Source organism: Tachyglossus aculeatus, chromosome 10 (genome assembly GCF_015852505.1).
Source record: "Tachyglossus aculeatus isolate mTacAcu1 chromosome 10, mTacAcu1.pri, whole genome shotgun sequence".
Taxonomy (NCBI): Eukaryota; Metazoa; Chordata; class Mammalia; order Monotremata; family Tachyglossidae; genus Tachyglossus; species Tachyglossus aculeatus.
In genome coordinates this window covers 47,357,573-47,371,693 of record NC_052075.1, presented here as the reverse complement: position 1 = coordinate 47,371,693, position 14,121 = coordinate 47,357,573, and the positions used below count along the sequence as shown (strand labels likewise).

The following is a 14,121-nucleotide window of genomic DNA, read 5'->3' as shown; positions in this document are numbered from 1 at the left end:
AGTACAGTGCTTGGCACGTAGTAACCGCTTAACACATATCTTTATTATTATCATCGTCATCCTCAAAAAACAAAACAAAACCCCCAAACTCCTTTTCCCACATCTTTAGAGGGACTGATTAAAAAAAAAAATGAAAACAAGCAAAACAGAACCTTTCCCCACAAACCGTAGAGGGGTTGGTTAAAGTAAATGAAAACGAACAAAATCCTTCCCTACATCTCTAGAGGGGTCGAGAGGACAGGGGGTTCTTAACTTCAAGCCCTCTGCTTGTTTGAGGAAAGGCTGGCAGTCAGACTGCAAGCACTTTCACCGAATTATGCCATCGAAGTAAAGAGTGTTAAGCCTATGCCATCGTCTTGTCCCCGAGGCGAGGGTGGCTGTTTTGAGGAGGCTCTGTCGCAATGTAGCGTGAAACATCATTACGTGACCCAACGGTGGACATCGTCAAGACATCACCAGGCAACCCATGCCTTAAAATCGGCCTGTATCAATCTGTATCAAAGAGTGCGATGTCAGGAAATCTTAAAGAGCTGGTTAAACTTAATGATCTATAGGCTTATCACCGAGGCGCGCTTCCTTACAAAGATTGATCTAGTGAGAGAACAGGAAAATAGCGAGAGCGAATTGATTTTGAAGGTCGATATCCTTCTATTATTTACTTTGTGGAGTACGGCACGGTAGTATTTTACATGACTTGGCTCCAGCCTGAGATGGCTACATTAAATTAGAAAAAGAACTAGACCACCAAATAAACCGAACAAAATTGGTTAAGTAGTCGTGCTCTACGGCATTTGTTTTTCCTCCCCTCTCATTTGCTTGTTATTTTGTGGCTGTGTACGGTCTACTATGTGACTCTTCTGGGATGGACCCACTAAACTGTAAGCTCCTTGAGGCCAGGGACTCCCCACTTTTTTTTATAATCTCCCAAGTGCTTAGGTCAGTGTTCTGCACACAATAAGCTCTCAATAAATTGATCTCCAAACCTAGAGATCATATGCCCAATTGAATTAATTCAAAGGAGTCGTGTGACTAGGCTTTGGTATACAGTTATGGAAAAGCATTGTGCAGAAAGGGGATATTATTACTATTATTATTATTATTATTAAGTGCTGTCGAGTCATTTCTGATTCACAGCGACTCCGTGGATATACTTTCTCCAGAACGTGCTGTCCTCTGCCAAAATCCGCAAACCTCTCTGACGGTTCTTCCGTTAACCGTTGTTACGGTCTTTATCCATCTAGCTGCCGGTCTGCATCTTCCACATTTTCCTCGGACTTTTTCTAGCATTAGCGTCTTCTCCAGAGAATCAGCCCTCCTGATTATGTGCCTAGAATATGCTAATCTAAGTCGAGTCATTTGGCCATCCAAAGACCACTTGGGTTTAATTGGCTCTTAAACCCATTTGTTTGTTTTTCGGGCAGTCCATGGTCTTCGCAAAAGCCTTCTCCAGCACCGCGCTTCAAAACCTGGAGCAGAACCAGGCTGTTGAAACATAAAACGTCGATTGGTAACAGCAGCAAATTCTCCAAGATATAAGTATTTCAGGAGATCGTAGGGGGTTGGACCGTGATGCCAGAGGCAGCTATTGCTTCCGCTGAGGCAGCGCTGTTTCAAGCTGAGCTCTGCGACTTCCAGGGAGCCGGGTAATTTGTGGAAAACCGATAGTAGGGGCAAGGAAGAGGAAAAACTCCGTCCTACCGCCGCCTCTGCTGAGAGCCTAGCAAGAAGCAGCCTGAACTCTGGAGGGCCAGCAGGGATGGCAGAGGAGCTGTGTTTCTTCCGTGACGGCTGGGGCTCTGTTTCTTTGTCTCTAGTTCAGGGGGGTGGTTCCGCGCGTGTCTGTGTCCGGGGAAGAGTTGTGAGGTGTCTCTGTCTCTGGAAGAGTCCGGGAGGGAGAGAGGTATGATGCGTCTGTCTGTGGAAAAGGCTTGCGAGGGAGAGAGGTAAGAGGTGTCTGAATCTGTGGAAGAGGCTGTGACGAAAAATTATGAGGGAAGGGTACTGCAGGTGAAACCTTGAGACTGCAGGGACCCCGTTTCAGTGAAAAAGCTTCGCACTAGAGCCCCAGAGATCTAGTCAATTAGCATTTGAGCACTTACTGTGTGCAGAGCACTGAAATAAGCGCTGGGGAAATCCTCCATTTAACCTGATTCTACAGCTAAGACAGTAGAATCTATAGAATTCTATAGCATTGGGAAATCCTCCATTTAACTTGATTCTACAGTTAAGACTATAGAATCTATAGAATTGGGAAATCCTGCATTTAACTTGATTCGACAGTTAAGACTATAGAATCTGTAGAATTCTATAGAATTGGGAAATCCTCCATTTAACTTGATTCTACAGATAAGACTGTAGAATCTATAGAATTCTATAGAATTGGAAAATCCTCCATTTAACTTGATTCTACAGTTAAGACTATAGAATCTATAGAATTCTATAGAATTGGGAAATCCTCCATTTAACTTGATTCTACAGTTAAGACTATAGAATCTATAGAATTGGGAAATCCTGCATTTAACTTGATTCGACAGTTAAGACTATAGATTCTATAGAATTGGGAAATCCTCCATTTAACTTGATTCTACAGTTAAGACTATAGAATCTATAGGATTCTATAGAATTGGGAAATCCTCCATTTAACTTGATTCTACAGTTAAGACTATAGAATCTATAGAATTGGGAAATCCTCCATTTAACTTGATTCTACAGTTAAGACTGTAGAATCTATAGAATTCTATAGAATTGGGAAGTCCTCCATTTAACTTGATTCTACAGTTAAGACTATAGAATCTATAGAATTCTATAGAATTGGGAAATCCTGCATTTAACTTGATTCTACAGTTAAGACTGTAGAATCTGTAGAATTGGGAAATCCTCCATTTAACTTGATTCTACAGTTAAGACTATAGAATCTATAGGATTCTATAGAATTGGGAAATCCTCCATTTAACTTGATTCTACAGCTAAGACTATAGAATCTATAGAATTCTATAGAATTGGGAAATCCTCCATTTAACTTGATTCTACAGTTAAGACTATAGAATCTGTAGAATTGGGAAATCCTGCATTTAACTTGATTCGACAGTTAAAGACTATAGAATCTATAGAATTCTATAGAAGTGGGAAATCCTCCATTTAACTTGATTCTACAGTTAAGACTATAGAATCTATAGGATTCTATAGAATTGGGAAATCCTCCATTTAACTTGATTCTACAGTTAAAACTATAGAATCTATAGAATTCTATAGAATTGGGAAATCCTTCATTTAACTTGATTCTACAGTTAAGACTATAGAATCTATAGAATTGGGAAATCCTGCATTTAACTTGATTCTGCAGTTACGACTATAGAATCTATAGAATCCCAGCTCTGCCAGTTTCCAGCTGTGAGACTTTGGGCAAGTCACTTCCCTTCTCCGTGCCTCAGTTCCCTCATCTGTAAAATGGGGATTGACTGTGAGCCCCCCGTGGGACAACCTGATCTCCTTGTATCCTCCCCAGCGCTTAGAACAGTGCTTTGCACATAGTAAGCGCTTAATAATTGCCATCATTATTATTATTATTACAGTTAAGTTCAGGATCAGGGAGCATTTAAGAAAACACAACCTGTCGGAGAGGGGTTAGGGTTGGAAGGGAGGCAACGTGGTTCCTGAAAGAGGAAATCGTGCCTCATTAATCGGATGGCATTCTTTGAGGAGGTCAGTAAGCAGGAGGATAGAGGAGAGCCAGGGGATATAATTTTCTTTTCTTTGTTTTTTCCATCACCTATGACAAAGGTTTCTTTCCAAAAATTATAAACGAACACCTGTGTAATTACGGGCTCGGGAGAATATTCTCTCATGAACCACAGGTTGGACCGGAAAGAGAGGACGGGGAGACAGCCGATTCTCGGGATGAAGAAGTTTTAACGTGGTCCCCTTCGTAGGGCTCAGCTGAATGAAGGAGCGTGCAGTGAAATTTCCAGATTTGTAGGTGGTTCTCAACCCTTCCTCTAAGTGTTGAAATGCTGGCTAGAGGAGGAAAAACTGCAGGAAGATCTCGTAAAGCCAAACGAGCGGGCTGAGAAATGGCAAATGAGGTTCCGGGCGAGGCAAGGGAGTGCACCTATGAAAAGAGAATTTGAATTACAGCTTTAAGATGTTGGGCTCTGAGCTGTCAAGCAAAAATCTGGAGTCGTAAGCAGCTCACAAAAAGAAAAAAAATCAGCAGGCCACTGTGTAGCAGCATTCATTCATTCATTCAGTCGTATTTATTGAGTACTTACTGTGTGCAGAGCACTGTACTAAGCACTTGGGAAGTACAAGTTGGCAACATATAGAGACGGTCCCTACCCAACAGTGAGCTCACAGCAGCAGCTCAAAAAAGACCCAACCAACAGCTGGGCAGCATCAGGAAACCCAGAAAAAGTCAACTAATCGAATCAATCAATCATTGGGATTTATTGAGGGGTTATGGCATGTGGAGCACTGTACTTGGGAGCGTATAGTCCAGCGGAGCTGGTAAAAGTGACCCTTGCCCACAAGGAGCTTACAGTCTAGAGGAAAACAAAACAGAAGGGTCCGGTTGGAAAAAACATCGGAGTAGGTCGTGCGGTTCTGGCTGCCCTGTCGGATGTGACGGAGCTGCGGGAGGTACAGAGAAGAGCCACTGAGACGGGCAGGGGATGGACAAGCTTCTGTTTGACGGGGATTGAAGAAATGGGCACTCCTGTGGGAGAGTGGAGGCCAAGGGCACTATGGCAATCCAGGAAATGACGGAGGATGTGAACGGGGCCAACTGGAATTGTTCTCTGAAACCGTCAGCCAGGGGCCGAAGGGGCACCGTGCCACCGAAGCTGGGGGGTGGGAACTTCCAAACCAACAGAAGGAAGCATTTGTTTTTTTCATTCGATGGCTTAGTGTCTGAGCCACTTTGCCAACAGGAAATTGTGCAAGCAACTATCAGGTTGAAAGCGGCCTAGATTCAGGGACGATCAGTCCCGAATGGGTTGCAAGAGGGAAAGGGAGGGGAGTTGGCCAGTAGAGGCCTAAGTTTTGGGATGGATGCCAAGAAAGGTAACCACCGCTTATGGGACTTTCAAAGCAGGCTTTTGACCCTCTGCAAAGACAGGGTGAACCATCAGAGGAAATATTTCTGATTTGAATGTTTCATTTCTCGCAAAGCAGCATGGCTCAGTGGAAAGAGCCCGGGCTTGGGAGTCAGAGGTCGTGGGTTCTAATCCCGGCTCAGTCCATCTAATCTGCAGATGGACTCAGCAGGGTCCGGGATGTGGGTTTGAATCCCTGTGTGCCACTTGCTTGCTCTGTGACCATGGGCACTTCACAACTTCTCTGGGCCTCCGTAAAAGGGGGATAAAATGCCCGCCGTCCCCAGCCAACCCTAGTTGGCTCGTGTCCACCCCAGCGCTTAGTACAGTGCCTGGCACATAGCGCTTAACAGATACCATTATTATTATTAGATTGCAAATCCTGTACGGGACTGAGAACGGCAGAACTGATTATCCTCTAACTTCCCCAGGGTGTAGCTTAATAAGTATCGTAATTTTCACCCAGAAGGTTATGGGCAAGCCAGAAAGAAAGTCTAGCTTTATCATTCTAAAGCATGGCATAGTTTGTACCCAGAATACTCTGAGCAGTTCTGGTGGCTGCAATTTTGGAAGGTCATATTGAGGAAGAAGGACTCCTAAGATGATCAGAAGGATGGAGCAGCTCCCGCCCCGGAATCGCCCGAAAAATGAGTTACTCTTCAGTCGGGAAAGATAAAGGCTGGGAGAAGAGGCGATGGAAGTTTACGGAGTGATGACGGATAGGAACAGGCCGAGCGTGGAATTACCGGGCACCAGATCCCACTACCGGAGAACTGGGAGGAGATCCACTGAAGCTTAAAGGTGGCAGGCTCCAAACCACCTTCATCGGGCAGGTGGCACCCACCTGGAATTCAATCCCCCAGGATGTCCTTAGAGCCCAGGTCCTCCAAATCCCAGGCCCGTGCTCTTTCCAGTAGGTCACACTAGTTCTCAGTGTGCTTCTCACAGTTATTGGCGGGAGAGTTTAGACTGAGGAATAGTTGCAGGGCTTAGAAGGAGAAAAACCACTCCTCCCACCTCAGTAGTAATTACAGTTTAATCTGCCTTCCAGAAATCCAGTCATCCCCTCTCTTTAGGCTACCGGAATAATCTGGAGTAGGAGACGAGAATTCATTCAGTTGGTAACTTTGAAAAGAAAGGTTTTGCCGAATGTGTCGGATTGCACTTGACGTTATGGAAACTTCCTTAAAGGTGCGTGGGGGCTTCAGGGGAGAGCAGTTTCCAGTTATTGTGCTTGATTTTCATTCCTTTTTCCTCACTTGTGACTTGGGTGACTTCTGGTCTGAGGTACGATCACAGGAAGATCTCAAAGGATTAGGTCGGAAGATTTTGACTGAAATAAAGGAAGGTAGGTGGTGGGTAGAAAAAAGGCTGGAAGAAGGGCTTGAATTCAAAGACAAATACAGGCAATGGAGGACGACCTCTTTCTAGTGATCCGACCATAAATGATGGGCATTTTCAGTTGGCGTGGTTACTCCTGTTACGTCCAAGGGTTAGAAGATGACAAGTGTGTAGACTGTGAGCCCGCTGTTGGGTAGGGACCGTCTCTATATGTTGCGAACTTGTACTTCCCAAGCGCTTAGTACAGTGCTCTGCACACAGTAAGCGCTCAATAAATACGATCGAATGAATTGAATGAAGTGTGTAGCACTAAAACTGGAACCAGGGGAGCGAATCTCCCTTTCCCTCTGCTACAGGTGGGTTGGGACAGGGTGTGAGGACTAGGGAAAATCATCATCAACAGTATTTACTGAGTACTTACTATGTGCAGAGTACTGTACTAGGTGCTTGGGAGTGTGGTCTGCAGTAGAATTAGCAGGTGTGTTGCCTGTTCACAGTGAGCTTACAGTCTAGCAGGAAATGAAGGATACTCCCTGTAATTATTGGTCAGCCATTCTATTTGGTAGGCAAAAGACTTGTTTTGGAGACCATCGTCGATAAAAATGTCCTCTTGGGTGGATGTGAAATCAGAAGTGTCATGCTTAAAAAGCAACGAGGTGTGTTTAGGCAGTGAGGACCTGAAGTGGGGCTGAAACTTGGAGTCGGCACTGGACCAGCAAGCGAAATACTGAATTCAACTTGCATTCTTTGAGGATTTCCATCGCCTTGGATTTGTAAAAACGACAGGTGACTTCGCGCTTACAGATTTGATGACCCAGTACCGTTTTCCGACTTGGTTTAGGCAAGGGATTCCCTGATACTTTCTGCCCCTTAATACCTTCAAAGGCTCTGTCAAAGCAGGACTCCCTGAAGTTAAGGAGAAATAGGTCTCTGCTTCTCCAGTGCCGTTGATTTACGTGGTGTGGGCATCAGAGAGGATTTCTCCAGATGAAGTGAATCTCATGCTTCTGAAGCGGTCTGACTGCTACAGCCTTTTAACCTGAGTCTGCTTTTCTTTCCTCCCCGCCAAGGAAAGGGATACATTTACATTCGCTTGCGTGTGAGTTGAATCTGAGTTAAATTCTGTATTTCCTTTCTACCTAAGCCATATCCAGAAGACCCTGCAGTGTACAAACCACTCTCCCAGGAAGAGCTGCAAAGGATAAAGAATGAGAAGAAACAGAAACAGAACGAGAGGAAACAGAAGATCTCAGAGAATCGGAAACACTTGGCCAGCGTACGGGTCGTGCAGAAGAACCTGGTCTTTGTGGTAGGGCTCTCCCAGCGCCTAGCCGATCCAGAGGTGAGTGGACCCGCCTGCTCCTTTCTCCTCCTCGGTTCCTTCTCTGTTGGTCTGTTTTTTGTCACCCAGTTTCCCTGAGTTTCTGAAACGTGGGAAAGCAGCAGAGCCCGGGTTTGGGAATCAGAAGGACCTGGGTTCTAATTCCGCCTCTGCCACTTGTCTGCCGTGGGACCTTGGGCAAGGCAGTCCGCTACTTTGAGCCTGTTGCCTCGTCTGTAAAATGGAGATTAAGACTGTGAGCCCCATGTGGCGCAGGAACTGTGTCCAACCTGATTGCCTTAGATCTGCCGTAATAATAATAATGATGGCATTTATTAAGCGCTTACTATGTGCAAAGCACTGTTCTAAGCACCCGGGACGTTACAAGGTGATCGGGTGGTCCCACAGGGGGCTCACAGTCTTAATCCCCATTTTACAGATGAGGTAACTGAGGCCCAGAGAAGTGAAGTGGCTTGCCCAAAGTCCCACAGCTGACAAGTGGCAGAGCCAGGATTTGAACCCCTGACCTCTGACTCCAAAGCCCAGGGTCTTTCCACTGAGCCAGGCTGCTTCCCCATAGCCACTAGCCCCCTAGCCACGTAGCGCTTAGTACAGAGCTTGGCACATAGTAAGCGCTTAAAACCATAAAAAAAACCCCCGAGGCTATGGGAGAACTGAATTTATTGATGTTGACTGGATCAAATAGATTACAGTAGATTCAGTAGATTACATTTCTTCTTCACACGGGCCCCCAAAGACCAAAACAGTGCCAGCATCTCTGTGGATGGATGCTTAGTAAGTATTTGTTGTCCAAAGGATGGCTTAGTTCCAACTGAGCTTGGGTATTTGGGTCAAGATCGGGGTGGTCCGAAAGGGGTCTGCCATAATCCAGAAAAGCCTGTAAGGGCCGAAGAGGATCAATCAATCAATCGTATTTATTGAGCGCTTACTGTGTGCAGAGCACTGTACTAAGCGCCTGGGAAGTACAAGTTGGCAACAGGCAACAAGTTGGGTCCATCCTTTGTGGCGGTTGCATCTCGGTGGGGGTAAAATACCGGAAAAGCGGTCTCACTTGCTCTTTCCCTTTTGTCTCTCGTAGGTTTTAAAACGACCCGAATATTTTGGGAAGTTTGGTAAAATACACAAAGTTGTCATTAATAACAGCACATCGTACGCCGGCTCCCAGGTGAGTCCTCACTGGCGGTCTCTGACTGGTTCCCGTGAACGGGGCTTGACGCGGGCCCCTCACGGGGCTACCTCGAACCAGAATTGTGGTTTCAGTACTGTGGGGTCTTCATTCATTCATTCAGTCATATTTATTGAGCGCTTACTGTGTGCAGAGCACTGTACTAAGCGCTTGGGAACTACAAGTTGGCAACATATAGAGACGGTCCCTACCCAACAGCGGGGTCTTAGTTTGGGAGTGCTCTGCACATAGTAAGCGCTCAATACATCTGTTTTATTTTGTTAATATGTTTTGTTTTGTTGTCGGTCTCCCCCTTCTAGACTGTGAACCTGCTGTTGGGTAGGGACCGTCTCTATGTGTTGCCAACTTGGACTTCCCAAGCGCTTGGTGCAGTGCTCTGCACCCAGTAAGCGCTCAATAAATACGATTGAATGAATGAACTAAGCCCCCTCCTTCCTCTCCCCCTCCCCATCCCCCCCCCCGCCTTACCTCCTTCCCCTCCCCACAGCACCTGTATACATGTATATATGTTTGTACGTATTTATTACTCTATTTATTTTACTTGTACATATTCTATTTGTTTTATTTTGTTAATATGTTTTGTTTTGTTGTCTGTCTCCCCCTTCTAGACTGTGAGCCCGCTGTTGGGGAGGGACTGTCTCTATATGTTGCCAACTTGTACTTCCCAAGTGCTTAGTACAGTGCTCTGCACACAGTAAGCACTCAATAAATACGATTGAATGAATGAATGAATGACCGTGAGCCCGCTGTTGGGTAGGGACCATCTCTAGATGTTGCCAACTTGTACTTCCCAAGCGCATTAGACTGTGAGCCCACTGTTGGGTAGGGACTGTCTCTATATGTTGCCAATTTGTACTTCCCAAGCGCTTAGTACAGTGCTCTGCACATAGTAAGCGCTCAATAAATACGATTGATGATAGTACAGTGCCCTGCATTCATTCATTCATTCAATCATTTTTATTGAGCGCTTACTGTGTGCAGAGCATTGTACTAAGCGCTTGGGAAGTCCAAGTTGGCAACATATAGAGATGGTCCCTACCCAACAGCGGGCTCACAGTCTAGAAGGGGGAGACGGACAACGAGACAGAACATATTAACAAAATAAAATAAATAGAATAAATATGTACCAATAAAATAAATAAATAAATAGAGTAATAAATACGGACAAACATATATACAGGTGCTGTGGGGAGGGGAAGGAGGTAAGCGCTCAATAAATACAATTGAATGAATGAATGAATGACTGTGAGCCCGCTGTTGAGTAGGGACCGTCTCTAGATGTTGCCACCTTGTACTTCCCAAGCGCGTAGTCCAGTGCTGTGCACACAGTAAGCGCTCAATAAATACGATTGGATGACTGAATGACTGGATGAATGAATGGAGGGAGGGAGAAAAAGACCGGGACAGAGATGCAGCTCGGTAGCGCCCTCTCTTGGTGCTCCGGGGGAAGTCTGTGAGTGTCCTCGGGTGAGTGGGCTCCCGCGGGGGGGGGGGGGGGGGGGGGTGGGTGCTTACTGGATTTCTGCAAAGCAGGGAAGGCGCACTGGGGGCTCAGGAAGCGATGTCAGTCAATCAGTTGATGGAAGCAGCGTGGCTCAGTGGGAAAGAGCCCGGGCTTTGGAGTCAGAGGTCATGGGTTCAAATCCCAGCTCCGCCACTTGTCAGCTGGGTGACTTTGGGCAAGTCACTTCACCTCTCTGGGCCTCAGTTCCCTCATCTGCAAAATGGGGATTAAGACTGTGAGCCCCCCGTGAGACAGCCTGATCGCCTTGCAACCTCCCCGGCGCTTAGAACTCTATTTACTCTATTACTCTATTTTTTTATTTGTTTTCATTTATTTACTTATTCATTTATTTATTTATTCATTCATTCATTTATGTATGTATGTATTTATTTTTATTTATTTATTTATGTTTATATTTATTTATTTATTTATGTTTATTTTCATTTATTTATTTTCATTTGTATTTATTTATTTATGTTTATTTTTATCTATTTGTTTATTTATTTATTTCTATACTCTATTACTCCATCACCCTATTTTTATTTATTTATTTATTTATGTTTATGTTTGTTTATTCATTTTTCATTTATATTTATTTATTTATGTTTATTTATATTTATTTGTTTGCTTATTTATTTATTTTATTCATTCATTCATTCATTTATTTTACTTGTACATATCTATTCTATTTATTTTATTTTGTTAATATGTTTAGTTTTGTTGTCTCTCTCCCCCCTTCTAGACTGTGAGCCCACTGTTGGGTAGGGACTGTCTCTAGATGTTGCCAACTTGGACTTCCCAAGCGCTCAGTACAGTGCTCCGCACACAGTAAGCGCTCAATAAATATGATTGAATGAATGAATGAAGTGGGAGGGAGTTCCAGAGGGAGGACGTGGGCAAGGGGGTCAGTGGTGAGAAGAGACTTTTGAGGTGGAGTGAGGGAGGAGGGAGGTGAGTGGGTTGGGTTGTAGTCGGAAACCCGCGAGGTGAGATGGGGACAGGCTGATCGAAAGCGTTGAAGCCGATAGTAGCAGATGCGCGGCGGTGGATGGGGAACCACCGGAGGTTCCTGAGGAGTGGGGAGGTGTGAATTGAATGGTTTTTTAGAAAAATGATCTCGGGAACAGGGCGAAGTAAGGACTGGAGTGGAGAGAGACAGGAGGTAGGGAGATCAGCAAGAAGGCTGGTGCAGTGGGATATAATAACTGCTTGGATCAACAGGGCAGTTTCATTCATTCATTCATTCATTCAATCGTATTTATTGAGCGCTTACTGTGTGCAGAGCACTGGACTAAGCGCTTGGGAAGTACAAGTCGGCAACACACGGAGACGGTCCCTACCCAACAGCGGGCTCACGGTCTAGAAGGGGGAGACAGAGAACAAAACAAAACATATTAACAAAATAAAATAAATAGAATGAATATGTACAAAGAAATAAATAAATAGAGTAATAAATGCGTACAAACATATATACATATATACAGGTACTAAGTGCTTGGGAAGTACAAGTTGGCAACATATAGAGATGGTCCCTACCCAACAGTTTGAAGGGGAAAGGGTGGATTTTTTTTGGCAGGGGGAGGCATGGGAAAGGAGGTGTTTGTTAAGCACTTACTATGTGTCAGGCACCATACTAAGCCTTGGAGTAGATACAAGATGTTATATTAATTGTAATTAATTGTGTATGTATGCACGCATTTATAATTCTGTTTTTTTTGTTAATGATCTGTGTATATAATTCTCTGTATTTATATTGATGCTGTTGATGCCTGTTTACTCGTTTTGATGTCCGTCTCTGTGAGCCCATTGTGGGCAGGGATTTGTCTCTATTGCAGAATTCATTTGTTCATTCAATCGTATTTATTGAGCACTTACTGTGTGCAGGTCACGCTTGGGAATTACCAGTTGGCAACATAGAGAGACGGTCCTTACCCAACAGCGGGCTCACGGTCTAGAAGGGGGAGACAGACAACAAAACAAAACATGTGGACAGGTGTCAAAGTCATCAGAACAAATAGAAATAAAGCTAGATGCACATCATTAACAAAATAAATAGAATAGTACATATGTACAAGTAAAATAAATACAGTAATAAATCTGTATAAACATATATACAGGTGCTGTGGGCAGGGGAAGTGGGGGAGGGGGAGAGGAAGGAGGGGCTCAGTCTGGGTTTGTATTTTCTAAGCTCTTAGTACAGTGCTCTGCACATAATAAGCGCTCAATAAGTACGACTGAATGAATGAATGACAGTTGGGTACAATCCATGTCCCACGTGGGGCTCACGTACTCACTCCCCGTTTTGTAGACGAGGTATCTGAGGCACAGAGAAGTAAAGTGACTTGCCCAAGGCCACAGAGGAGACTTGGTGGAGCCGGGATTAGCCCTGTATATATGTATATATGTTTGTACCTATTCATTTCTCTATTTATTTATTTATTTATTTATTTATTTATTTATTTATTTATTTATTCATTCATTCATTCATTCATTCATTCATTCATTCATTCATTTTACTGTTCATATCTATTCTATTTATTTTATTTTCTTGGTATGTTTGGTTTTGCTCTCTGTCTCCCCCTTTTAGACTGTGAGCCCACTGTTGGGTAGGGACTGTCTCTATATGTTGCCAACTTGTACTTCCCAGGTGCTTAGTACAGTGCTTTGCACACAGTAAGCGCTCAATAAATACAATTGATGATGATTGATGATGATTAGAACCCAGGTTCTCTGGCTCCCGGGCTTGTGCCCTTTCCAGGAGGCCACGCTGTTTCTCCGACTTAAACCTCTGTCAAATTTTTGATAGAGCTGACAGGAAAGAAAAGCAATTCATTTTGATTTCCAGTGTCCCCAGATATTGACAACACTCCCGTCAGCTTAATTAAAAGTTTGAGAACCTATACTGTAGGTCCCACGATAGCATTTCAGATCTACACAGAGGAAGTGTAGAAGTCTTCTAGACTGTGAGCCTGTTGTCGCGTCTCTATATCTTGACATCTTGTACTTCCCAAGTGCTTAGTGCAGTGCTCTGCACACCGTAAGCGCTCAATAAATACGACTGAATGAATGAACGAAGTCCGGTTTAAAAGCAGTCGCACTGATAGCGTTGCTTTTTCATGTGTTGTCTCGGTTGAAGGCCTCTTGGATAAGTTGCGGTGCTTATTTCTGTCCATGGTGCAGTGTGTTTCTTTAGAAGATTTTTTTGTTTCAAAGAAGTTTGAATATTGATGCTTGGGATGGGTTTTTTGTTTTTTTTTCCGGTTATAGGGTCCAAGTGCCAGCGCGTACGTAACTTACATCCGGTCAGAAGATGCGCTCAGAGCCATTCAGTGTGTTAACAATGTGGTGGTAGATGGCAGAACACTCAAGGTAATATAACTTCTTCCTGATCTTCTTTAGCGGTGTTTCTTCACTCTCCTTTGTAGACTTTATAATTCAGAGTTTTAATGAGGTCCTGTGCCTACCGATGGCTCTAGTCAGGTCATTTCGGTGACTAAATGAAGGAAACTTTAGCCGGCCTTTGGCTAATTCTTGCCACATACTAATAGGGAGAGTGCTGTCAAGTATGTAAGCAGGTGATTTTAAGCCCAGATAGTTGATCCCGCTAAATGTAAGCGGTCATATTCCTAGCACGTCTTTGGCTTTCGTGGCTCAGTGG

The 14,121-nt window shown here is 44.2% G+C and overlaps 1 protein-coding gene across 3 annotated transcripts in view; it reads left to right on the top strand.

Annotated features, from left to right (window-relative positions):
- The window catches only part of CNOT4 (CCR4-NOT transcription complex subunit 4), a 129,796-nt gene that overhangs the window by 73,268 nt on the left and 42,407 nt on the right, over positions 1-14,121 (top strand). For all 3 annotated transcript variants that reach the window (XM_038753046.1, XM_038753047.1, XM_038753048.1), the window contains 3 exons: positions 7,576-7,773; positions 8,852-8,938; positions 13,731-13,832. In XM_038753046.1, the coding sequence (XP_038608974.1) occupies positions 7,576-7,773; positions 8,852-8,938; positions 13,731-13,832 (387 nt within the window). The remainder of the gene's footprint in view (positions 1-7,575; positions 7,774-8,851; positions 8,939-13,730; positions 13,833-14,121) is intronic.